At 42.0% G+C, this 12,702-nt stretch overlaps 1 protein-coding gene across 3 annotated transcripts in view; it reads right to left on the minus strand.

The window, feature by feature from the left end:
- Nucleotides 1-11,982, minus strand: part of MAGI3 (membrane associated guanylate kinase, WW and PDZ domain containing 3) — a 233,105-nt gene extending 221,123 nt beyond the window's left edge. For 2 of the 3 annotated variants that reach the window (XM_045999923.1, XM_045999914.1), the window contains exon 1: nt 11,088-11,980. In XM_045999923.1, the coding sequence (XP_045855879.1) occupies nt 11,088-11,403 (316 nt within the window). In that variant the 5' untranslated portion in view covers nt 11,404-11,980. Of the gene's footprint in view, nt 1-11,087 lie in introns of all 3 variants that reach the window. The other variant, XM_045999933.1, reaches the window with a different exon arrangement.
- Between the last annotated feature and the right edge of the window lie 720 nt (nt 11,983-12,702).

Below are 12,702 nucleotides of genomic sequence, written 5' to 3' on the forward strand. Positions count from 1 at the left end.
AGTATATTTACCCTCAGAGTATCCAGGCTTTTACGGAGAACGGCTAGAAAATTATCTTACCAAAGGTGGCAAGAATTAATGCTAACTTTGTGTCTGATGCGTAGTTCTGGGGGCTAACTACTTCATCGGGCACAGTTTAGCTATAAAGATTAAGCTGCACTGCCACAAACTTTGTTTAGAAACAGAACCAAGAAATGAAGCTTTTATTTTAAGTACTTGCCCAATGTTTTACTGCATTTAACACCCACTCAAGCAGTTCAGAATTGTGGGGTTTTTTTTTCCTTTTAATAGAGAAAAAGGAAGTAAGGCAGATTTTTCAGACAAAATGAAATAATACTCTATCTGGAAAGTGAAGAAGGAAGACTCAAAGCTGCTTCAGTTCCTAGTCCTCGGGTGAGTCTGCGCCCTTTGCTGTGCTCATCTTTCCGGACCTTAGTTTTCTCATGTGTAAAAGGGAGAGGACAGCGCCTGACTCACAGAGAATGACAACATGTAAATTTCTTTACAGAAATACACATATGCCAATATACATATCCTTATAAACCAAACGAAGGGGGTGTATGATGTATGGTCATACGATTGTTACTCAGTGAACGGCAGCTAGTGAGTATCACGAGTCCCCAAGTCAGAATATTCCTATTACACTCAGAGCAAGGTTGCCAACTTGTGTCACTTCATTCACCAGCATCGCACTACGAGATAGCTCTAGTTAGCAATTCTAACTCTATTTAAAGGAAATTAAATTTTTAAGTAGGATGGACTTCTAACTGAAAACACTGAAACTCGTGAAAAGTATCCTTAGCTAAAATAAATATTTTAACAAAACGTCCTCCTGCCCAAAGCTACAGAAGTGGGTTAAGATACGTTCTGTGAGCAGAGGTAAGGAAATGGTATTATTTTAACAGCTTTCATGGCTTAATTAATCAATATGTGGAATTAATACTGGAGAACTCTTAATAATATAGGATTCTGCAATAGAAGCAGTGATTTTCCGGGGCTCCTGGGTGGCTCAGTGGATTAAGCCGCTGCCTTCGGCTCAGGTCATGATCTCAGGGTCCTGGGATCAAGTCCCGCGTCGGGCTCTCTGCTCAGCAGGGAGCCTGCTTCCCTTCCTCTCTCTCTGCCTGCCTCTCTGCCTACTTGTGATCTCTCTCTCTGTCAAATAAATAAAAATAAAAAATAAAAAAAAAGAAGCAGTGATTTTCCAAACATGGTTTAAAGACATCCCAAGACAGACATACATTAATCTAAAAATACAAAGTCATGATATGATTTTTGATGAATCACACCCAATTCCATGAATGTTGGCTTTCGTGTACAATAGTATATTTATAAATAATTTAACGATATTTAACACTCACTAAAGAGGGGCGCCAGGGTGGCTCAGTGGGTTAAGCCTCTGCCTTCAGCTCAGGTCATGATCTCAGGGTCCTGGGATCGAGCCCCGCATCAGGCTCTCTGCTCAGCGGGGAGCCTGCTTCCCCTCTCTCTCTGCCTGCCTCTCTACCTACTTGTGATCTATCTCTCTCTGTCTAATAAATAAATAAAATTTAAAAAAAAACTCACTAAAGATACAAACTACCAGACAACACTAAGCCAAACTTCAAAACTCCTACCGTGCATGTTATACATAAACTGAAGGTTGATTTTAAATTGCTTTCATGGGGGCGCCTGGGTGGCTCAGTGGGTTGAGCCTCTGCCTTCGGCTCAGGTCATGATCTCAGGGTCCTGGGATCGAGTCCCGCATCGGGCTCTCTGCTCAGCAGGGAGCCTGCTTCCCTTCCTCTCTCTCTGCCTACTTGTGATCTCTCTCTCTGTCAAATAAATAAATTTTTTTTTAAATCTTAAAAATATAAAAAAAATTTAAATTGCTTTCATGGTATTGGAGTTAAAGATATTCATCTGATAATCAAGAATATAAAAAAGTTGGAAAAGATATTCAGTGTATGCACCCATCTCTTTCAACCTGCCAACTCTACTCCAGGTACCTTCCTCCAGTGGAGGCAGGCAAAAACAAAGGTGGTCAGATTTTATCCTACAGTGTCTGCCAAATGACTTTTTAGATGATTAAACAGCTACTACATTACACACTTAAGCAGTGTTTCAAAGAGTCAGTGAAGTAGTTTATGTTTGACTTCTATGAGATCATGGTTTAAAGATATTATTAGAGAACGCTTAGAAATAAAACAATAAAAATGCAGCTTCAGTTTATATTTTAAAAGACTATTGTCTTAAAAGCAAAACATCCTGGAGGCCCCTGGGTAGCCCAGTTAAGCCTCAGACTCTTGATCTTATCTCAGGTCTTGATCTCAGGATCATGAGTTCAAGCTCTGCATCAGGCTCCACAATGGGCATGGAGCCTATTTAAAATGAATGAATGAATGAATAGCAAAACATGCTAGAAAGCAATTATTTTAGAATTTCATCTTCAAAATGATATAATATTAAGTTCAAGAAATCACATTAAACAGATTAACAATCATTTTCTCAATGACAAAGATAATTAAATGATCCTCCAAAGCATCCTATCCACCTAAGAATAAGCAGCACTTAGAGAATCCTGACCTTTTAAAAAATTGAAAAAATACAAGCAGTACCTACCTTTTAATTGCACACATTAAAATACTGAGATGTTGATATCTTCTAAGATTTATTTATTTGAGAGAGAGAGCTTGTGCACACACATGTGCAGGGGAGGAAGGGAGGGGTAGAAGGAGAGGGAAACAGAGAATCTCAAGCAGACTCCCCAATGGGTAAAGAGCCCGACATAAGGCTCAATCCCAGGACCCTGAGATCATGACCTGAGCAGAAATCAAGAGTCAGATCCTTAACCAACTGAGCCACCCAGGCACCCCGAGATGTTGATATCTTAAAGCATTTAAATAAAAGCAGCTTTTAGATTTAAAACTTCAAAATTATAATATTTAAGTAAACTATTTGAATAAAATCAGTGTCTCAGTTTGGGTCTATAGTCAATATCTGGTTTTTAAAAAATGATAAGCTTTATGACAACTGTATACTGTTGGTGGTTTCAAAGTAGGAGAGATTAAATGTTTCAAAAGAGGCTATTTCCTGTAATATTGCCTCCCCAGCATCCCATCTTTTGAGGAACTACCCACCCCTTATCTCCTGGAGTTCTATGATAGTTATTAATCACACTGTGCTTTCTATACTCAACTGCAAGAGTAGACGTGTCATGCAGGCCTGGCCAATCACGGTACCCGAATGCCCTCTCTCTACAACTGGTCCAAGAGATGGGCACAGAGTCCCTGCATGAAATTCATTACTGGACTCCAGAACAAAGATGAGAAGGTTTAAGGACTCCATATGACTTGGGGGGTGGGTGGTTCAGAGACACCTTTCTTGCTACACTGAGAGGTGAGCAGAAAAAGAAGCCAAGTCTGAGGAAAAGAGCCAAGAGATAGTCCCAATAACCATCACTTAAGAGCATGAATTTAGCTGCTACCGCCCTAGGCGTGGGTTTTCATATGTGTAAGCCAATAAACTTTCTAGCCTAGATTAACCTCACTTGCTTCTCTCACTTGCTATGGAATCCTTACAAACACAGAAACAGACATGTAAATTGGGATTTTTTTCCCCCTTCCTGATGAGATCTGACCTACATATCACCAAATACCTGTTGCAAACTGGATAACCACATCCAAAGAGTAATAGATCTCTGGGGCTACTCCATTAAAAGGGATGTTTTTTAAAGTTATTTTATTAGAAGGAAAAAAAAAGCAAAGTTCGCTTAATTCTATTTGATGAAAGTCAGAAATAAAGCATTTATTAATAAATACTTCCTTTTTCCCCCTCCCTTTCAGAGTATTTTCATTCCATAAAACTATTTCTGTTAAATGTCATGTGTATGTAAATAACCCCATTTTTGCTGGGGCACCTGAGTGGCTCCATTGGTGAAGGGTCCAACTCGATTTTGACTCAGGTCACGGTCTCAAGGTTGTGAGACTGAGTTCCATGTCGGGCTTAGAGTTCAGTGAGGAATCTGCTTGAGATTTTCTCTCTCCCTTTCCATCTGTTTCTGCTCTGCCCCAGCCCCCTCTCACACTCACTCTCTCTCTCTAAAATAAATAAATTCTTTTAAAAGAAAACAAAAATATTTTTCATAGTCACATATACTTCCCAATCAGAACAGCAATGAGAAACAGGGTACCCACTCACAAACTCCCTGGAAGCAAGAAAAATAATTATGTATTTAAAATTATCTCATAAAATACAAAAAATAGCGAAGAACCTAAGACACTAGAAAGTTTTAATTAAGTAGATCAGGTACTGTTCGTAATGCACACCCAAGACCAGGACAGCCTCCAAATAGAATAGATGCTAATTTTAACAAATTTGAAGCAAAATTTTCTTCCAATTTGCATTCCATAGTATTTTTTAAAACCCTACACTCCAGGGCACCTGGGGGGCTCAACTGGTTAAGCATCTGCCTTTGGCTCAGGTCATGATCCCGGAGTCCAGGGATCAAGTCCTGCATCGGGATCCCAGCTCCATGGGGAGTCTGCTTCTCCCTCTGACCTTCTCCTCTCTCATGCTGTCTCACTCGCCCTCTCTCAAATAAATAAATAAATAAATAACCCTAAACTCCAAATACATTATAGCAAAAAGTTTAAACCTCTATATTCCTGAGTCTCTAAAACATTATCTTCCAGCGTGTTACTAAAACAAGGTACCTTCCAATTTATGAGCACCGTCTGCCCTTTCTCAGCTATTTAGTTATGTCACAAGTCAAATTGTGGTCCTCAAAATGTAATCCATGTTCCCCTGGCCATGAGGCAATGACTGAAATTGGGGGGTTGGGGGGAGGCAGAGTTGCTCCTGGGAACACTGCGGAGCAATTGTTAGGACACACTGCTAAGGTTGGGGGGATGGGGGGGACAGGGATGGAAATATAATGGTGCTACCCTTTTCTCTGGAAGCCAGTCAACTGTGACTAACAAAAGAGAAGGGGGAGTTAAGGTGGAAATCTATTTCCAGTTTTTACTAGATTAGCAAATTGCATTTTCCTATAAAATTGGCTAGGCTTCCAAGGCAACACAAGAAAGCCTATCACCATAAAGCAAAGTACTACCAGTAATATTTCGGCTACATTATGGGTTAAATAAAAATACTCATTACATTATGAGTTGAATAAGGCTGAAGGTAGAAATGGCCGTAAGCACTTTCCTAGCATTATTCCTAGACAATTCATATTAGAACTACCTATATATTTAAACAATATGATTCTCCATTTTCCAATTATTCTATAATGCAGATTTTGTGCATTTACACAAAATAAGGTTTCGCCCACATACACATACATGACTGAGATGGATTATACTGAAGACCTGTCTGTATTGAACATTCTTGTCCCATGTCTGTCTCTTCCACTGCTTCTTACATACTACTGAGAGGATATGAATTTTACTCAACCAACACTTATCCATCTCTCAAAGCCAGGCTAAATTCAAAATTCTTCACAGTTCTCTCCTCTGCTAGCCAAAGCAGAAAATCAGGGCACAAGGCAAGGACCCTACCAAGACACAAAAGCAATGAAAGCTTTCTTTCACCTCATGGGCACATTTAACTTCTACAAATTCACTATGCACACCAAGATGAGGTAATTTTTTAAAATTAAAAAGATGGGTTTTATTAAAGAAAAAAACAAAAAACCTAATTCTTTAATGCAAGCAAAACTATTTCACTTGGTGTTCAGCCAAAACACAGCAATTGGTTCCAACATGGCAGGGGCGGGGGGGGGGGGGCGGGGGGGGGGTAAGAATAGGCAAGAAGTTCTGGTCCTACAAATAGTCTAATACAAATACAATGTATAAAATACACTGTGACTAAAACACAGATTGTATTTTGAGGCAATTTAACTAAGGGCTTTTCAAAAGATAATTGTGTTTATAGTTGATTTCCCTCTTTTTGTAATGACCTGAGAACCCAAATCCACTCTAAGATGTAGCCCCACACCACTTTTTAGAACAGTGTGCTTGGCAACCAATTAATTAGTCCAGCTTCCACCAAAATTCACACTCAAACTTATCTAAAGAGTTTTATTTAAGTACCAGGAGAAGAGTGAAAAAGGTAAAACCCGTACTACAGGTCTTCTTGACCAATGAAACCTTAAGCTCTCATTAAAGTGTGAGCTTCTTGAAGACCGAGATCATTACTGATTCATTTTTATAACTGTTTTTATATCACCAGAGCTAGCTCACATGGGTACACCCCCAAACGGCTGTTGAGGGAATGAACATGTGCCAGGAAACAAACTTTTTCTCTTTATAAAGTAGAATCAGCACCTTTTGGGGGAAACATTCTAAATCACATACTTTCAAGGAGAAGAACAACTCTTCCCGCACAAACACGTCTCTCATAACACTAGCTTCTGAGCCACCAAAAATCTTACCCTTAGGAGCCATTTTAAATAAAGGACATTCATTCTCTCTGCCAAAATGTAGTACTGAAAGGAAATTATTTCTCAAAAATTCAGAGGAGAGACAGAACTGCTTATTTAATTAAAAGGGTTACAGTTCTGGTCTTCATTACCAAAATACTTACCCTTCATCATATCACAAACAACCAAAAACTGACTTAAGAATTGGTAGAGTTTGGAATTGGTACTGACTATGGAAGTGGTTCATAAAAATGAAATTCTCTGACAACACACTCCCAAACTCCTAAGTGCTCACAAAATTTATAAAGCACTTAGAGGTTATACAGTAAAGATATTTTATGAAACTATTCACCTAAGAAGATTATGCACTGACTTCACAAGTCAGATCCTGGAGCAAATGTAGATTTGTTTTACCATCAATTTAGATAAATTAGAGACCAAGACACACACACACACACACACACACACAGAAATTTGTCTCTTAGAGGTTTTATAAAGTACTTCCCAGAACCTCCAGAGGAAAACAATTTATATTCCCCAGGAACACAGTTATGTCCCATGAAAATCAGTTTTAACATTCAACTGCATAAAACAGAAATGATCTGAAAACTGACTTTATTCACATGAACGGAAGGTGTCAATGAATAAAGTACAAAACCCGAAGTTACTTGAGACCAATTTAGACCCAAAAAATTGCTACCAAATTTTGAGAGGACAGTAAAGTCTCCAATTTAAGGTTTATCAAAATTTAATGCTGTTTTCCCTAACAAAGAGGCTACCTCACCCAATCTCTAGCTTCTATGTTAAAAAAGAAGTTTCTTGTATTAGAAACCTACCTAGCAATTAAATTCTAACTTCTTTCACCCTTCCCTTCATCAAATATGACAACCACCTAAACAAAATTCACAAGTCCCAAATTACCCATTAAACGAAAAAGACCCAAAAGTTAAAAGAAAGGGATAAAGTTATTCATTACTGGCATAACATAACACCCTTACTCGAAAGCTTCTAGTAATGCTTCTTCACCAATGGGGAATGGATTTCTAGGAATGGGCTCATTTTAACAAAATTCCCCTATAAATCAAATGTCTCTACAAGTCGTGGCAAACTTTGACCTACAATTAATTGGCATTAAACAAGATGTATTTCAAATTAGTTTTTGTTTAAACAGTAACATTGTTCCTCATGATTTTCCTTTCTAGATACAGTAGCAGACTTAAGGTAGTTGAAAGCACTGTGTGCATAATAAAGCAGTAGACAATGACTTCATGTACTTAATGTATCAATATTTAACCTGTGAAATAAAATCCACATAATACTGAAATATGTCTTTAAAAAAGTATATGAATTGAATATTAAAGTCAAACATACATCATCATGAGAATTTTAGAACAAAACTGACTACTTCTATCATTAGCCAGAAAAGAAACTGCTTAAAAATATGCTCTGAAAAAAAATCAAAGAAACTAAGCCTGGTCACAGGACTAGATCATGTAACAATTTCATCAGAGGTCCAAAGTTCAACTTTCTTTACTACTGTGAAACTACAAAGATCAAATTCAATTAAGAACTTTTCTCCTTGCAGACAAGAATAAAAAAGAGAGAGAGAGAGAGAAGAGAAAAAAGAGAGAAGAGGAAAAAAAAAAAGAAAAGGTTTTTAATTAAGATATAGGTGACCAGCTGGGCCAAGGAACAGGTGAAACTAAAGACGATCCTCGAAGCAGGAATGTACTGACTGCTGTATATTATGTGAATACTAAGTAAGATTCCAATAAGAAATTCCCTAATTGTCTCAAGAAAGCCTAGGATTAAGAACCATATTTTAAAGTGGGTTTTTTTTTCCCGTTATAATCTTTAATGGAATTTGCAAGTAAGAAAAAAAAAATACTAAAGCCCCAAATCAAAGCTGAAGATGGTCACTGCCAGAAAGAATCTTCCTTAAGTCATCCAGGTGTTGACGCTGGCTTTAGCTGAGCTCCCCTTAGCATGTACTAGACAAAAAGGAGAAAACTAGGAAGGATCTATATTCATCCTTTTGCCATGGACTTTGTCAGAAGACAATGAATGTGAGATCATTCCACACTATTATTACATCTCACAGAAATGTTAAATTTACTCTTGAACTGTACTAGTTTCTAGATGATGTCATGAATATAGTTTTACAAAGAGTTGCTAATCAAGACAAGAGACAGTGCGAAGTACACTTTACAATTCCTTATTAAAATGGAAAATCCATTTCTCTCACAAAGTTTAGATAAAATGAAAAAAAAAAACAATGTGCAAGGCAAATTCCTTTTTAAACTTCCTTACTTTGTATTTTCATACTTTTCAAATTTAAGCCTAACAGTATGGAATCCCTGTCTCCTCCAGAGATAATATTTATGCGATTTGTAATCACACCCAAAGTTCTAGGAATAAACTCTTCTGGTTCCTTAATTTCTAATATTTGAAGTCTTGCACTTAGCCTGCAAAAACCTTGCTATTTTACAACAAATGTTAAACAAAGCCATTTAAGAAAGCCATTTCATGTAATGCTTAACAAGAGGATACTAAAAAACTAAGAATACTATCCTTTGAGAAATTAAGATTTTTAAATTACAACTTACTTAGAAACAAAGAATAAGAATCTCAGATGACACATAGTGGTATCCTTTAGAAATTCCTGAATCAGAGCATATCTTTAAAAAAATAAGTGTAGTATTCAGAACTTTTATTATTAATGATCAGAAAATATGCTAAACCCATTAATATAAATTATTCCCCTCTTTGTTTTTTGGTTTAACATTTAAAGTAGAAAAGTAACTGTGGTTGTCAAGAGAGCAAAATTTTATTACTATAAAAATGTCAACTACATCCCGGGGCATATGATTTTTACTGAACACAGCTAATCTATATTACCGAATACACTCTAAACTTTGAATTATTTTCTTAAATTTGATATAAACGTTGAGAAAATATATAACATGCACATCAGACTAATATTAAAGATCTCCCCAGTCTTCTAAAAGAATCACAATACTTTGAGTATATATCGGCTTCCTCAATCTATTAAATCTTAAACTATTTTTGAAAATAAGAGTTACATTCTCATTTATGCCCCAACTAATCAAAACAAAACACTATGATGCAGATATTCTCATTATTCCCTGACTCATGGGATTTGAACTAAATGGCACCTACACTAGTAAACCATGTATTATATAGTATTTTGCATATTACAGACAGTGCCTGACTCACTAAATTACAGTCCCAAAACCTTTCCTCCACCTTTCTCATATGGCTCTGAAAGTTTGAGTTAAGAATTTCTTAATTTGCGAAACTATACAGAAAATGAAGTTTAAAGTCTGCCGAAGTTTTTTAAATTAGCAATAAAAAAAGAAGCCCTTACATAAACTGTAAGCTTAAAATGAATATGATGAAACAGACCACATGAAGAAAATCTTAATTTAAGATTGCAGGGACATGTGAGTGTGTGCGTATACACCCACAATACTCACACATATGTATATTGCACCACAAACCATCAGTTCCCAATAAGCCCATGGACTATGAAAGAGAGATTTCCAAAGTGAGCTGCTGAGAAAGAAAAAACAATGTGAGGGAGAGAACATGTTAAATTTTTCTCCCAATTTTTCTAGCCTTTTGCAGTGAAGGGATGGACTGATCACTCCAGCCCAAGTCACAATTAAAAAGCCCATTATATTTCGATGCACTATAGATTCAGTAGAGCACACGTAACTAAACTGGCTTGATTTCTAATAACGTTGTGATCATAATTCTTTCTCCTACAAGCCTCTCAGAAAACAGAGCCACATTCTGACCAATGCTGAACCAACAATGCTGTAGATAAAAAATACATCAGGACCGTTGCATACTATCAGATTTCACTGTACGCAGTCTGATCAATGCTTTGAAACATAAACGGAACGTGCTTTGCAGTAGACCTGACTTGCATAAAAGACACCAGGGCAACGGGGGTCCGTTTTACCCACCACTTCTACAAAATGTGTGTGAAATCAAAGATTTAGAAAAGACTTTACTCCGAAGAGGCACCTAGTTCTTTCGAAGCCCAGACTATGCAACAGCTCCCCGCAAGAACACTCTACTCAGTCACATATCACCTACTGTACGGCATCCATACCCAGACACCTGAAACCACCTGAACTCAGTGAGTTAGGCTGTCAGCTCCCAGGTGTTGCTGGTGTGCAAGAAACACTGAAGCCGCTAAGCCCTCCTAGGTACACTAGGTGGTAACCTTGGCACCAAGTGCCTCAATAGTACAAGACCTCATTCCCGATTAGAAAATGCATAAGACTGTTCCAAAGAATACGCTACAATCATGAGGACCGTCTCCATAAAGGGGAGCAGCGGGAAAGGCTGCCCCCCCCTTTTTTTTTCGTCTCAGGTCAGAAACTCTCGGTAGGAGTCGGGGCTACAAATTTAGGAAACCCAGCTTCTGGCTGCAATACTATGACAGCCTGCAGAGCAGCCCCGGCCAGCCAGAGCTCAGTTTTCCTATCAGCAAATTGGGAATCACCACCACCCCCACCCCCTCGCCAGGGAGTCCCGCGCACCCTGGAAATAAACGATTACCCAGGGCGATAAGCAATAAGGAGTGGCCGCCTCTCCCAGGACGCCCACCCCGACTTGCCCCCAGACCCCGAGACAAAAGGCAGAGCCGGCGTACCTGGCTTCACAGTCTTGAGACGGATGGGCTCTCGGAAGTGGCGGATGACAGCCAGGGTGTCCCGGTTGGTGAGCCCGCTGACAGGCGTCCCGTTCACCTCCAGCAGCACATCCCCAGGGCTGGGCGCCTTGCCCGAGACGACGCAGCAGGTGCCCCCGCCGGGCTCCTCCCGGAGCCGCCCCAGGTAAGGGAACTCGCCGCGCTCCGCGCCGCCCCGGATCTCGGCGCCCAAGTCGCCCGGGGGCCCGGCCCAGGACACCGCGCACTCCTGCACCTTGCTGAGCCAGTGCTTCTTCTTCTTCAGCGTCTTCGACATCCCGAAACCCGCTGCACCATGGGGGAGACCCCGCGCGGGCGGCGGGGGCGCCGCTCCGGCCCCCTCTCAGCCTGGGGGCCCGGCGGCCCGTGCAGCCCGGCGAGGGGGCCTCGCCGCTCTGGCGCCCCCCCCCCGACCGCAGCCCGCCGGGGCCGGGCTGCTCCAAGCCCCGAGACGCCCCTCGGACGCCCCTCCCGGCTGCGCTCCCCGGGGCTGCCGGGCTCGGTGAGGACCACCCCCAGCTAGGCTGAAGAAAGGGGAGGGGAACTGTCCCCGGGCGGCTCCAGAGGGGTTTCGGGCGGGGTCACGGCCGCCGGCTGGCCCCCGGGCTCCGCGCCGGAGCGGCGGGAAAGGCAGAAGCCGGGGGGCGGGGAGGTGAACGGGCAAAAGCCGGAACGAGAAAAATCCGTCGGGGGATACGCAGAAGCGCGCGTAGACCCGTCGCAGGATCGACTGTGGCCGCTGCGGAGCTGGAGCGCGGAGACCAACGCCTGCCTAAGCTGCCAGGAAACTGCCGCTTTCAAACCCGCCGCAACCTCCTCCGCCTCCCTCTTCCCTTCCCCCCGCCCTCGCCCATCCCTCACCCAGAGCCCCGCCCCCTCCTGCCGCGCGGCGCCCGGCGCGCTGCCGTCACAGGCCAGGCGCTAGGGAACGGGCCTCAGCGCTCGACTCCCTCGCCGTGGATTGGCCCCCAACTGGCAGGGGGCGGAGCCTCGGCGAGAGTGAGGACCACCGATTGGTCGGTGGGAGTGGAGGAGGCGGGCAGTAGGATGAGTGAAGTTTAAGGAGGGTGGAAAAAAGAAGTTTGAAGAGTGAGGGAGGGCGAAGGGAGGGGCAGGGGAATGGAACCGGCCACACGTCGCAGAGCCGAGAGAGGCCCTCCTGGCGGCGTCTGGAGCCAAGCGAAAACTCGGACGGGAAGCTCGGAAAGAACCCCGAGGTGGAGGCGTGGCTGGAGCGCGGGGGGTGGGGGGCGGGGGGAGAGTAGGGGGTGGAGCCCCAGAGCTCGCACGGGGCGCTTCCGAGAGAGGGTGTATTTTGGAGGGGAGACGGTGAGCAGAGTCCATCGCCCGAGGTGGCGGGGTCTCCAGGGTGGCCTAGCACAACCGATCACCTGCACTCTGGGTGCTTCTTGTTTGTTAATTCACTCAACAAATGTTATTGGAGGCCCATGGTGGAAGGTAAAATAGAGTCCTGCATACTGCTGTGTGACCTGGGGCAAACAGACAACCTCTCTGAGCCGCTGCATCTTTGGCTGGAAAGTGGAGGTAATTATACCCCTCCAAGCTGTTGTGAAGA

This window comes from Meles meles, chromosome 1 (assembly GCF_922984935.1).
Source record: "Meles meles chromosome 1, mMelMel3.1 paternal haplotype, whole genome shotgun sequence".
Lineage (NCBI taxonomy): Eukaryota > Metazoa > Chordata > Mammalia > Carnivora > Mustelidae > Meles > Meles meles.